General features: G+C 39.6%; 1 protein-coding gene across 12 annotated transcripts in view; it reads left to right on the forward strand.

Annotated features, from left to right (window-relative positions):
• CFAP20DC (CFAP20 domain containing) overlaps window positions 1-14,072 on the forward strand; it is a 270,624-nt gene that overhangs the window by 193,164 nt on the left and 63,388 nt on the right. For 9 of the 12 annotated variants that reach the window (XM_045862045.3, XM_064594315.1, XM_045862042.3 and 6 more), the window contains one exon: window positions 3,446-3,820. The exons of the other annotated variants lie outside the window; for them this stretch is intronic. In XM_045862045.3, coding sequence (XP_045718001.1) covers window positions 3,446-3,820 — 375 coding nt within the window. The remainder of the gene's footprint in view (window positions 1-3,445; window positions 3,821-14,072) is intronic. 12 annotated transcript variants of the gene reach the window in all.

Raw genomic sequence — 14,072 nt, forward strand, 5'->3', positions numbered from 1 at the left:
GTTCTTCTTATCTGTGTACCTTCTGTAGTGCCTAGAAAATGCCTTACACCTAGCAGAAGCTTAGTAAATATTTACTGAACTCATTTTTATTGCAAAAGCTCCCAATTTCTGCCTATGTCATACACAAAATGGAATCCCAAAGGGATCCAAAGATTCTGGCCCAAATATGCATAATTATACCTTTTCTGCTTAACCAACCTTATTTTTAGGGCATATCTGCTTTAAATACATAGCACATGTTTATTTTTTATTATGGAAATATGATGGAAATGAATGAGTAGAGGGTCTTTTGGTCACCGAAAACCCACTGCCCATTGTATATAACTAGTATAGAAAATTAGAGTTTTTTTGAAAGCTGGAGAAGAGATAACACCATCTAGCAACCAGACTGAATTAACAAGAAATCTATCCTATTTCCCCCAGTACCTTCTCAGAACTGGGGTTTGGGGGATGTTTGCTATATTTCCTGTTTACTTTCTCTTGACAAGTCTACACTTTTGTTCTCGTTTCGTCTCTGTGAAACAAAAATTGCAAGAGCCCCCACTCCATTCCTTAGTAATTTAGGACAGTAGGCATTTTTCAGGTCTCTGTTATTCTTTCCAGTTTTCTGCCTGAAGACAGGGTTCTTCAACCATGCGAATAGCCTAAGGGTTCTCAGAATGGCGGTGAAGGATGAGCTCATTCAGTAAGTGGTGTACAGCAGAGAGAGTTGCCCAGTGCCTGCAGTTGAGGCCAATGCAGTACTGTTTCAAGGGCGGAAATATCCCAACCTTCTTATTTTTTCACTTGAGACATAAAGTAATACATGGATCAACATCCAGTCACCATCTTTTCTTTATCTGGGGCTCTGGAAATAGATTTCTCCATCATTTATAAAGAAATATATGTATGAGAAGATCAAGCCAGCATAGACAAAGCAAGTTTAGGCCCAGGATGAATAACAAGAAGATCCTTAGACACTCCACAGTTCTCATCCTTTATTACAGATAGGCAAGCTGGTTCTTAGGAGACGTTCTAAGACCCGAGTGTTCTAAGACCTTTCTTGAGAATACAGTTACCTGCTAATCCCAGCTACTTTCCACAAGAAGGGAAAATTGTTTTGTGACAGGATTAGGGATTGCAGACTCCATTTTAGAGATTTCCAGAGTCACTAAGTATAGCATGCCCTGCCTTCTACAGAGCCCTCATGTCAGCCCAGCCTCTCCATCACCACTACCACTGCCTCAACACAGCCACGCCCGCACCTCTAATCCTGATCGTTCAACAGTCTCCTAACTGGCCTCCCTCTCTACTATCTCCACAGACGCTGCAGACACCACACAAACTCACACCCATGCCTTCTATCATGTGCCGTCGCTGATTACCCTGAATCGCATCATGCAAGGACCCCCTCAAAGACCCCGAATGGCAGAGATTAAGTTCTGGGCTACCATTATATCCCCAGCATCTACAGTGCCTACGGCAATAGCCCTAGATATGATGAGGAAGAAAGGAAGAGAGGCAGAACTATGACAGACATACAGACAGATAGATCCCTCCTCTTCTGGGGATGCCTGGGTGGCTCAGTAGGTTAAGTGTCTGCCTTTGGCTCAGGTCAGGATCTTAGGGTCTTGGGATCAAGCCTCAAGTCACATCGGACTCCCTGCAGCAGGGAGTCTGCTGCTGCCTCTGCCCTACCCCCGCCCCCCAGCTTGTACTCTCTGTCAGGTGCGCTCTCTCTCAAATAAATAAATAAAATCTTAAAAAAAAAAATCCTCTTCTGGCCTGTGCACAACCTAGAGCAGGCTTTCTCACCTTTACACAGGCTTCACTTCTACTGAAGGGGAAATCTCACCTCAGATAGTGATCTGTACATTGACCATGATGATGACCAAACACTCAGGAAGAAACTCAGTAGTTCAATCAGTCACTCGAATATTTTGTTTAAAAATACCAAATTTTGGGGGGATGCCTGGGTGACTCAGTTCGTTAGGTGTCTGACTCTTGATTTCAGCTCAGGTCATGACCTTGAGGTCTTGAAATCGAGCCCCCTGTCAGGCTCCATGCTGAGCATGGAGCCTGCTTCTCTCTTTCCCTCTCTCTCTCTGCCCCCTCTCAATTGTTCTAAAAAAAGTTTAAAAATAAAAAACGAAATTTGGGGAATAACTAGATATTTGGTTCTGTGTGGCTATAAATGGAAGGGTAGGGAATAGCTTACTGAAACTGAATGTAAGATATACATTCTCAGACAGCAAATAATGTCTTAAAATTATAATCTGCTTTTTGGAGTGCCTGGGTGACTCAGTTGGTTAAGCATCTGACTCTTGATTTTGGCTCAGGTCATGATCTTAGGGTCATGAGATCGAGCCCTGCATTGGGCTCCATGCTCAGTGGGGAGTCTTCTTGTCCCTCTCCCTCCCCCACTGTCCCTCCCCAGGCTTGCATATGTGCTCTCTCTCTCTTTCTCTCTCTTGCTCTCAAATAAATAAATAAATAAAATCTTTAAATTTATATATAGATATATATACTCTGCTTTCATTGATTTTTTCTAAATCCTAAATTTATCATTTTAATATCCACTTATTTATTACATATTTAAGTAAATAAAACAAATTGGAAAAATCTACTATGGCAAGTATAAGCAATGATCACATTAGTTCTTTAAATTTCTTATTTTATAGCAGAAAAATCCACTAACTGAAAAAGCACTGTATTTCTCATTTCCATTATTTACTTTCACAGCCATTGATTTTATGTTTGTAGTTCCTCCTTTCTCAGATTTAAAAATTAAAATTTTTGCTTTCCTAGGGATAATCTCAGAACTATGTACTTGTAAAATTCATGTAGCTTTCCAATTTCATGATGCTCATGTCTTATGGAAAAAAAATACTTCTATAATTGAAATTTTCATGTAAGAAAAATATTTCACAAAACAAGTCTATTATCTATTGCTCTTGAACAATAAAACTTCCCTACAATAATTTAAGACAAATATACTTTGATAGGCCAACTTATTTTTAGAGTAGCATTTCCCTGCTTAAATAAGCTAAATACTGTAAGTTCTAGGTATTTCTCTTCTCATGGAGTTAGCTCATTAGGAAGTCAAAGTGTACAATTCTTACGTAACTTCTGGTGGATCCTCTTCTTTCACATGCTCTTTTGAAATGACTATATTTTTAGTGACTACTTCCTGAATGGCTCTCTCGTAACTCAGTGGTAAAAAAAATATGCCTTACCAAGACCAGATACCACATAGCAAGGCATCTTAGCAAGCCATTTATACCTATTGCACTGCTGTTTTTAGTTACTCATATTTTTATTGCAGAATAAAATAGTGTGTGTGTGTATATATATATATACTTTTGCTTTTATTCAGAGAATAAATGAACTTTTTAAGAACTGTTTTCAGTAGCTTATTCACCACAGATTTTGGCTCAATGTGGTTTCACTTTGTTCCCCTATGTAGGGTAACAACAGTATCCAGGGTTCCCCGAGCCCAACAACTAGTCCTTCAGGGTTAACTCAGCTAACATTAGAGAACATGTTGGGGAAGGCTGCAAGGCGGACAGATAAAGGACCTCTAAAAAGTGCCTACGCAGAAGCAGGAGCATCAGAAACCCAGAATTCCTTGGCAAAGCAGATAGATAGAAAAGACTTTCAAATGAGTGTGGTGCCTACACCATGCCTTTCTCCCCCGGGAAGAAGTGAAGCCTCTCAGAAAACTCCAGATCCCGTTATCAAAGCAAAGGACCGACCAGCCCATCAAGTACCAGCTTCAATAAACAAAACCTCCCTAAAGGAGATCTCAGGGGAAAAGTTGAGACCGATTCCTGAAGTATCTGTAAGTGGCTTCGCTCTGGTTTGCATAGGCGGGAAGCACGTCCTGCTGTGTTCTGTTCTGTCCCACTTCGCACGCGTTTTCAGCAGGACCTATTTTTCATCATTTGGGTGATCGGTAATGTATTTGCCTTCCTATTCAGATGTGTTTCAGATCAGTAGCAGCAGCTGTTAAAGAGTATATTGTACATCCCAGTGATAACAGAATGCCTCATGTTTTTAATGAGAAAGATAATTATCATAATAGTTTTTTTATTTCCCAGTTACTTCTCATAATTTTAGTTATCACTGCCTGCAAATTATAAATGAAGATCTTATTTTTGAGCCAAAAGCTTGCCAGTGAAATTGACAGATTTTCAATAACAATATACATTAGGAGCCATAAAAACATCATTATTCTATTCACTTTCTGGTCTCTTTGCAGCAGTTTCCCGAATAATAAGTGGTATGAGTGAAGGTTAACAGTAAAGTAGTGTCATTGAATAAATCCCTAGGCTAGTTTGGTGGCTATATTCATGTCCATCAGATTGCTTTTCCTCCTTCCTGTGTTAGTATTAGGCTTCCTTCAGTCCCTCCATAGCTGCACTTAGAAACCAGAGAACAAATGAACTTATATTCCATGTTTTTAACACATTAAAGGTTTTCTGTATTTGTCATGTCCTAAGTATTCTGTATGTTTTACACTGTAAAGCTTTGGTTCAATTAGGTTGGGCAGATTGTTCCCTCACACAAGTCACAGACATATACATCATCATTAACAGAATAGCTAATATATCTTAAACCCTTGCCATGTGCCAGTCACTCTGCTAAGCCTTTTTTCCATGAAGCATTTCATTTAATCCTCACAGTCACCCTGAGAGGTAGAGACCTTCATCCTCATTTTTTTAGATGAGGAGATTGAGGTTCAGCGTGGTTATGCAGGGAGTTCAAGGACAACAGCTGGTTAGCTGAAGAGTTAGAACTTGAAGCTAGAGTGTCTGAGTCCAGAACTGCTGCCTGGGTCCACCGCGCTGGGCTGCATAAACATGTGCCAACTCTCACTCATGTAAATGGCGGCCCCTCCTCAAGAAAGACCCAGATAAAACTGGAATGTGCGTTCTTCTTATTTCTCATGTTTGTATGCATGTGTGTATGCGTGCCCACAGGAACTTAGTGAATCACCTAACATAATGAAAATGGATTTGTTCTATGGTGATTTAGGATGAAAGTGGTCAGTAATATTTTTGCATGTTTTTCTTTTTTTCTTAAATATTTCTAAAACAAAAGTTCTACCTAACTGTATTTTTTTTTCCTTTGGTGTGCTCATAAGTAGAATGCAGCTAATAAACTAACCTTCCAGATTTATTCTATAACGCTGCTTCCCTTAACTGCAGCCAGAACTGGGCTGCCAAAAACGGAGCCAAAGCAAGTCTCTAAGAAGCCTTCCACTCCGTTCTCCCCTAATTTTTTTGCCACCACCCTTCTATTAGGTAAAATCTCTCATCCTAATATATCCAAACGATTGCTTATTTTTAATCTTTCCATCTTTCTGTAGAAATAAAACCAGAGCACAAAAATCAGCTCGGACACTTGAGGCACAAATGGACTTTGAGTACCTGGCCACTTGGCCAAGTACACTGCCTGAAAAGTAGGGGAAAATGAAAGGTGGGAGAGAGAGCAGGAGACTTTCCCTTACCCGTCCTCTTCATTTGAGAGGCTCTGGGGATAAGCGAGTTCACAGAGACTATTCGGGTTGCTCCAGGAGACCCTTCTCACAGCTGCTCGCTGCCGATTACAAAGCGCTCACCCGACTCCTGAGCCTTTGCCAGGCGCCCCCTGTGCGGCATCTGCCATTTTTACAGCTAAGGAGACTGACAGAGCAATCCCCTCAGAAGGGTGGAAGAGGGAAGGAGCTTTATCTGTGTTGAGGGGATAAAGGCATGAAGGCACTGCTTACCATTTGTGCAGAGAGGTTTGACTTCAGTGTCAAAATTCAAGCTAAGAAAATGTGATCTCTAAACCCACACGATCACTACAGTCTGTGGCTCACACTTGTGAATGTGATAACCTCAATTTAATAGGACGTAAAATTATGGAAGGCATTGGCACTCTGCCCCATACCAGGGTGAATTTACAGTGGGAATGGAGTGTTCTTCCAGAAACACCGTTTACAAAAGAAATTAATGGTCATAGTGGAAGGGTGCTAATACTTGACATTCTCTCCATTTAATAACTGCAGCTAAGAATCTGAAACAAGTTTCCGCAAAAGAGTGCTGTGTACTTGCTAACTCCACAGAGGGATTTTTTCCCCCAGATCCCAGAAACCCATGGCAGTGACTTTTAATAATTTACTAATATTTAATTCACACAATACAGAATTCAGCTTTTTTTAGTACACTCATGGAGGTGTGCAACCATCACTACTCATCTTAGATCATTTTTATCACCCCCATTAATAGTCATTCCTCATTCATTGCTTCCCCCAAACTCCCAGAAGCCACTAATCAACTTTCTGTCACTATGGATTTGCCTATCCTAAACAGTTCATATAAATGAAATCAGACAGTATGTGGCCTTTTGTGTCTCATTTCTTTCATTTAGCATAATGTTTTCAAGTTCCATCCATGTTGTAGCATTTCATTTCTTTTTATGCCTGAATAGTAATCCATTATATGGATATGCCATATTTGTTTATTCATCTATCAGTTGATAGTTCGTTGTTTCCACTTTTGGGCTATTATGAAAGATGGTGCTATGAACATTCATATGCACATTTTTGTGTGGACATATGTTTTCATGTCTCTTGGGTACATACCTAGGAGTGGAATTGCTGGGTCATATGGAACTTGATATTTAACTTTTGAGGAACTGCCAAACTGTTTTCCAAAGCAGCCGCACCATATTATATTCCCACGGGCAAGACAAGTTGAGGGGGTTTCTCCACATCTTAGTCAACACTTGTTATTGTCTGTCTTTTTCATTTAAACCATCCTGTGTGTGTGAGGTGGTATCTCATTGTAGTTTTGGTTTGCATTTCCCTAATGACTAAAGATGTTGAGCATCTTTTCATACCCTTATTAACCCATCTGCATATCTCCTTCGGAGAAGTGTCTATTCAAATCTTTGGCCTATTTTTTCATTGGATTATTTGTCTTTTTATTGTCCGGTTGTAAGAGTTTGGATACAAGTTCCTTGTCAGATACATGATATGCAAATATGTTCTCCCATTCTGTAAATTGTCTTTTCATTTCTTGGGGCTATCTTTTGAAGCATGGAAGTTTTTCATTTTCTGAAGTCCAATCTATCTATGTTTTTCTTCTGTTGCTTATGCTTTTGGTGTCATAGCTAAGAGCTATTGCCTAATCCAAGGTCACAGAGATTTATTCCTGTTTTCTTCTAAGAATTTTGTAGTTTAACTCTTAAATTTTGTCCTATAATCCATTTCTAGCTAATTTCTGTCTCTAGTGGGAAGCAGGGCTTCAACTGCATTTTTTTTGCATGTGGATATTCACTTGCACCAGCACTATTGGTTGAAAGAGTATTTTTTCCCAATGAACTGTCTTGTCACCTTCTTTAGAAATCAGTTGACCATACATGTAAAAGTTTATTTCTGACTTCCCAGTTCTGTTCTATCTATATGTCTATCCTTATGCAGTATCACACTGTCTTGATTACTATAGTTTCATAGTAGGCTTTGAAATCAGGTAGTGTGACTCCTTCAACTTTGTTCTTCCTTTTCTGGATTGTTTTTGCATTTCCATAGGAATTTGCGGATCAACTTGTCAGTTTCTGCAAAAAGGGCAGCTGAGATTGCATTACATCTATAAAACAATTTGGGGGATATATCTTAACATCTTAATAATATTAAGCCTTCCAACCCATGGATATCTTTCCATTTATTTGTGTCTTTCATTTCTTTTGGCAATGTTTTATGATTTTCAGCGTACAAGTCTTGCACTTCTTTTGTTAAAGTTATTCCTAAGTATATTTTTTGATGCTATTGTGAATAGAATTGTTCTTAATTTTATTTTTTATTTGTTCATTTCTAGTGTTGATAGAAATGCAATTTATTTTTATATTGATCTTATATCTTGCAACCTTGCTGAATATTAATTAGTTCTAACAGTGTTTTTGTGAATTCCTTAGGATTTTCTATATACAAAATCATGTCATTACAAATACAGATAGTTCTACTTCCTTTCCAATCTGGATGTCTTTATTTCTTTTTCTTGCCTAATTGCCCCCGCAAATGGATTTCTTCTGAATGAAAAATTTTTCTTTCTTTCAAGATATTTAAGATTTAATACTTCAACTACTGTGGCCCAGTAGTGAATTCTAACGCAGACATGATGAGCTCAGTTAGGCCTGGAAGGATTCTACTGGTATGATACATGGGAAATGTACTAGATGCAAGAGGAAAATTTTAACAATTATCCTAGGATTGGAAGTCCATCTAATATTATATGAATACAGGTATGAAATTACCTCTGCTAGCTAACATTATGGTCCACCTATGTAGAACAGTGACATGTATGGGGGTTTCTACCACCTAAGCTGGATTTCTAAAATAAAGGACTTCTAGGGGCGCCTGCATGGCTCAGTCAGTTAAGCGTCTGACTCGATTTTGGCTCAGGTCGTGATCTCAGGGTTGTGAGATGGAGCCCTGTGTTGGGCTCCATGCTAGGCAGGGGCCTGCTTAAGATTCTCTCTCTGCTTCTCCCCCCACTTTCCCTCTCTAAAAAATTTTAATTAATTAATTAAAATAAAATAATAAAATAAAATTAAAAAGGACTTCTAGGTGATGAGTTACGGCTGTTCTGGTTCTACTTCTGGACTGACAGCATCTTCTCTTGTGCTGAGTACCTGTCAAGCCAGATGTCCCCCCGGGTGCTAGAGATACACCAACCAAAACAGATGAGGCCTGTACCTTGAGGGGGCTTATATCTGTTAGGAAATACAGACAATAAAGATGTACAAGCAAACACTATAAAGTGATGATAAGCTATGATAAGAGTGTGGGAAGACAAACACAAGGAGATGTAACAGAGAACAGTGTTGGCCAGAATGGTGAGTACTTTAGATGTTCTCTGACTGAGTAGGTGACATTTGAGCTGAGATCTGAAATTTAAGATGGAGCCCGCCATGCAAAGAACCTGGGAATACTGTTTCAGGTGTCAGGAACAGGAGGTACAAAGCTTCTGAAATGGGCATCTTTGGGGATTAGAGGAGGCCCACATAGCTGGGGCTTACAGGCAAGGGGAAAGTAGTGGAGGATGAGGTCAGAGCGGTACACAGGGCCCAGATCACGTAAGATCAGGATGGCCACAGTGAGGAAGGTGGCCTTTATTCCACATGCAATGGCAAGTCTTTGTAGGGTTTGAAGCAAGGCAATAACATTTACATTCAAAAACTTCCCTCCTGCTGTGTCAAGGATGGGTGCAACGGGGCAGGAATAGAAACAAAGAAAGAAGCTGAGGCATCACTCTGATAGATCAGAGTGGAGGTGAAGAAAAGTGGCAGATTCCCAGAATAACTAGGAGCTAGAACTGACAGGATATAGGGAAGAGGAAACAGGCAGAATCAAGGATGACTCTCAGGCCTGGGACCTGAGCAATAGGGAGGATGGTCATGTAATACGCTGGGCTCTGGGAGACTGAGCAGACCTGAGCACCCACTCAGCCATCAAGGTACTGCAATCAGGAATTGAATTGTAAGTGGACACCCCATTGAAAATCTGCTCTCACATGGGACGCCTGGTGGCTCAGTCGGTGAAGTGTTTGACTCTTGATTTTGGCTGAAGTCATGATCACAGAGTTGTGAGATGGAGCCCTGAAGCAAACTCTCTCTCTCCCTCTCCCTCTGACCCTCTACCCACCACCCATGATCACACGCTCCCTCTCTCTCTCTCACACACATACATAAATAAATCTTGAAAAGGAAATCTGCTCTCGCAAAGTGCCGACATGAGGCGACTTTATGACAAGGGACAATTAAAGGCTCTTACAAAAGAAGATGCAGGAGAACTGTTCTCCTAATCCCCTGATATGCCAGAGTACTATTAATTCTAAGGAACACTTACTGAAATTGACTTGCTAACTACTGGGTAAACTTCTTCCTTGCAATGTTTTATTCATTTTTAAATAGAGTTCCCTATTATTAAGTTCAAATATTTTTAATTAAGAAACAAGTACAGCCCTCTGGGTAATATCATAACCATGTAGATATCTGGTAATTAAACTTTTCCACATGTATAACTGCATTCAAACAGTTCTGAATGAATCATTTTAAACCTGTAGATGTTATTATGTGCATCTTTAAACAAACAAACAAACAAAAAAGACATATTGTGGTTCCAGAAAAAGTTTGAGCTTATTGAAGAATGGTTATTTTCATAAGAAAAACAAAATACGCTACCAATTACAGTTTCAGGTATTCTAGGAAAAACAAGACATAAGTTTTTATAAGAAAAAAATTATAAAATGAATCCCATATAACTTTTGAGTTTAATTTTCACATTTTCATTTTTGAAAACTCGAAACTGAATTATGGAAGGACACTTTTAAAAGTGTTTTAAGCCATGGTATAATTTTTTTTAATTGTCAAGCCTTTTCCTTTGGATAATGAAAAAGGATTAGTTTGACGGCCTCTCTGATGAACTTGAGCCCATATTTTTTGAAATAGAGGTTTACTAGTCTATGCAATTTGTACTCTACAAACTTAGAGGAAAATGAATTTGTAAATTATTTTAGAGTTTTAAAGGCATTGTTCCATTACATAAAGTTCTGCATTTTCTAGAGTATATAATACTCTGTGTTCAAAGGGAAGCCATCTGTCTTTGAATTTGCCACTCAAGTATGCTATTGGCAGCTGTCTTTCCAACAATACCCCAACAATACAACAATACAATGTCTGTCTGACCCCTGACTTCCTTCAGTTACAACAATATTCCATTGTTGCAAAACACCTGTTTGGGGGTCAGGTTACCCTCTGTGCTGTACGTATGTCGATCATCCTGGCCCCACTGTCCTCATGCTTTCCTGGGCCACCTGATAGACGTACAGCCTTCACCTTTGCCACCCTCAGGACCTTCCCCAAAGAGGGCCCTACGTTAAGTCTATCTACATTTTCATTCTTCCGAGCAGTCAAAAGCAGTGGACACCATGGCTCAGAGCACCAGCTCAAATCAGGCAGACCTGGATTTTCATTCTGGCTTTGCTTCTTTTTACTTATGTGACCTTAGACACATTTCTTAACTTCCTTGAACCTCAGTTACCTCATCTATCAACTCGAAGAAAATAATAATACTTATTCCATAGGGTCTTAATGAATATTAAATGAGATAGTCCATGTAGAGCACTTAGCCCATAATTCAACCAGATATTTTCTTCTACCCATGTGTGAGTAGTTAGAACTGTAAACCAGTGTGCTTAGCATTCTAAAGCAAACTTTTTCAAATTCAATAAAACTCCAGAAACTAATTATTGGTACTGCTCAATAGGGGATAGCTATGTGCGTTTCTTGTCCTCTGTTAAGAGTTGAATCAAGTGCTAACATAAGAGTGAATTAATGGGTCGCTTCTGCCAGGTAATGTGCTGGTATTTTCTCAATGTTCACTGAAGAGAGAATAATATTTAGAAGCAGGACCTGGTATGTCTCCAGTCATTCCCCCAGAGAGCACCCTCTGTGTGCCTGCCTTATTCCCAGAGCTAAATTACAGATCTGCAGCTTCATGGCTGATGGGGTGAATTAAACGTGGACAGGACTAGTAGCAGTTTATAAACCATAGTGTTAACCATGGTAAGAATGTGTCACTTATTACATTGGACACTCCTACCAATCAGTGGTCTCTGAAGAAGAGTTTGTGATTTCATGTTTTGTCAAAACTATACTCTTCCCTTCCCTCTGAAAAAAACAACAGAGTCATTATCTCAGTTTTATCTGTCAATGCCCTGCTGGGGATATCACTGAAGCTACAGAATTTGGTGATTAAATAACATTGGTGCTGCCAGTAAAAGGATTTGCATTAAGCATGAAATTTTCTGGGTGGAATTGGCTCCTAGCCCTCTTACTTTTGAATGTTTTTTTTTTTTCAGTCCAAATTTTTGCTGATGCTACAGAGTAGTTTCCTTTGAGTAAACAAACTCTTTGCATCTAGTGTCTAATTTAATTGTTGACCAAGGCAAAATAGTCCAGAGTAGAAATATCTTAAAATAATTAAAAATGGAATTATGCTCCAAATTTTGGGTGATGATACGGAACTGCAAAAGTCATTAGGACATTTTCATATCTCCAAACAATGTGCCAGTTACTCTAATAAAAAGGAGCAGTTTCAGATTCTCAGAAATTTCCGAAATTGTAGGTAAAAAGACTTGACAAAAACTAAGAGACTATCAGAAGTATGAATCAATGAAAACACATTAGTTGTTTAGCTAACACACTATAACTTTTTACTGTCAGTTCTCCAATATTGTAATGCTAAGGTTAATATCCTACTAGTCAAATGTTTATTGAAGAAATCCATCTTCTTTGATGTCTTGGCTTTCCTAATTTTAAAGGAGCAAGTCATACTTGCCATTTTCCTATTTTATGGAAGAGGCCCTAGGGTGACAGTATTTCCTGACCCATTGAGATCAAGGTCTTTGATTCAAGAAACTTGTTTGTGAATTTAAGGATTTAGGCCACTTGCCATATGCCAAGCCCTCTACAAGATGCCCCACTCTTTCTGTCCAGTCTCTATCTCCAGCCCTCACAAGAGACCTTATTTCTGTTTGACAGACCAGGAAGCAGAGAGACTTTAGCTAGTTCACATCTAGTAACTGTCAAACCCAAGAGTTTTGGCCAGAAAAGCTGGTTCACCTTCCACTACCCTGGACCACCATCCCCAATTAAAGGTCACTGAAAAAGTTCTGTGATTAGGACACCTGGGTGGCTCAGTCAGTTAGGCATCCGACTCTTGACTGCAACTCAAGTCATGATCTCCGCGTCACGAGATCAAGCCTCAGTGTGGAGCCTGCTTGGGATTCTCTCTCTCTCCTTCTCCCTTTGCCCCTCCCATCTCTCATCCCTCCACCCCCAACCCACTCTTGCGCACTCGTGCTCTCTCTCAAAAAAAAATTCTGCGATCATGTGGCAATTTAACTGCCACTGCCACTTTTAGCTTCGCAGGATTTTTTTTTTTTAATTTATTTGAGAGAGAGAGAGAGAGCACGTGCTCTGGGGTGGGGGGTGGAGCAGAAGGAGAGGGAGAAGCAGAATCCCTGTTGAGCAGGGAGCCCAATGCAGGGCTCAATCCCAGGACCCAGGGATCATGACCTGAGCCAAAGGCAGACGCTTAACTGAGCCACCCAGGCGCCACACTACACAGTATTTTAATATGGAAAAGCATGCACAGTTGTTGGTATATCTGTCATTACTGTATTACAACCAAAGTGTTTTACATTTTAAAACAATCTGAACTTAAAGTTATCATCTTCCCACTCCAGAAACATCAGTTGGCTTACCTCTGATATTTTCATTTCTGTAGGCAGGCACAGTAATTGTTTTCCTCCTGGTTCTTCAAATAATATTTTAAACTACCATGTATTGAATGACTACTGTGCTTACCCCATGTACAAGGCTACAGTTGTCTTATAGATGGCATATCCTTGAATATAATATAAAACCTGTTCCATTTGGTGTTACTAGATTCCTTCTAGTCTATAGTTGATTGTTAAACTCAAAAAGTACCCACCACTAGATAGGTGCTGGGAAATTACAAATTGTTTATCAACTCACTTTAAAGTTAATTAAGAGTTCAGCTGTGGTTGTCGGAGAATTCTTTCTGAAAATTAGCAGGCTGACTACCGAGACAAAATGTACGGAAGTATATTGTGTAGAAGTCATGGATGAAAAGGGTGTTCTATACAAATATAGCACATCGATATTAGGATCTTTTTTAAAAAAATACTTTAGTGCTCCTCCCCTCCAAAAAAGAGAGCACCACATCTATGAGGTAGAAAGCTACCCCCTTGTAAGGACTTTTGCCACTATTGGGTTTAAACTAGAATTCTCTACCTGAGACATTCTTAAGGGGTTAGTATGCAGAGATGATGAAGTGTGAATTGAGTCAGGGGTTGTGAAGTGTCTCCAGGTTACAAGCCAAAATGTTTGTGACAGACATCTCAGAGGTAGCATTGCGTCTGGTTAAGCCTTGGTCAATATGAACGCCATTGACATAAAACACGATCTATATTCTGACCAGTTCTGTCTTTCTAACAGCCTGCCTCCTGATTTCTGCT

The sequence above is a fragment of the Mirounga angustirostris genome, unplaced genomic scaffold (assembly GCF_029215605.1).
Source record: "Mirounga angustirostris isolate CCGP_5_RB_7025 unplaced genomic scaffold, mMirAng1.0.hap1 SCAF_1, whole genome shotgun sequence".
NCBI classification, from domain to species: domain Eukaryota; kingdom Metazoa; phylum Chordata; class Mammalia; order Carnivora; family Phocidae; genus Mirounga; species Mirounga angustirostris.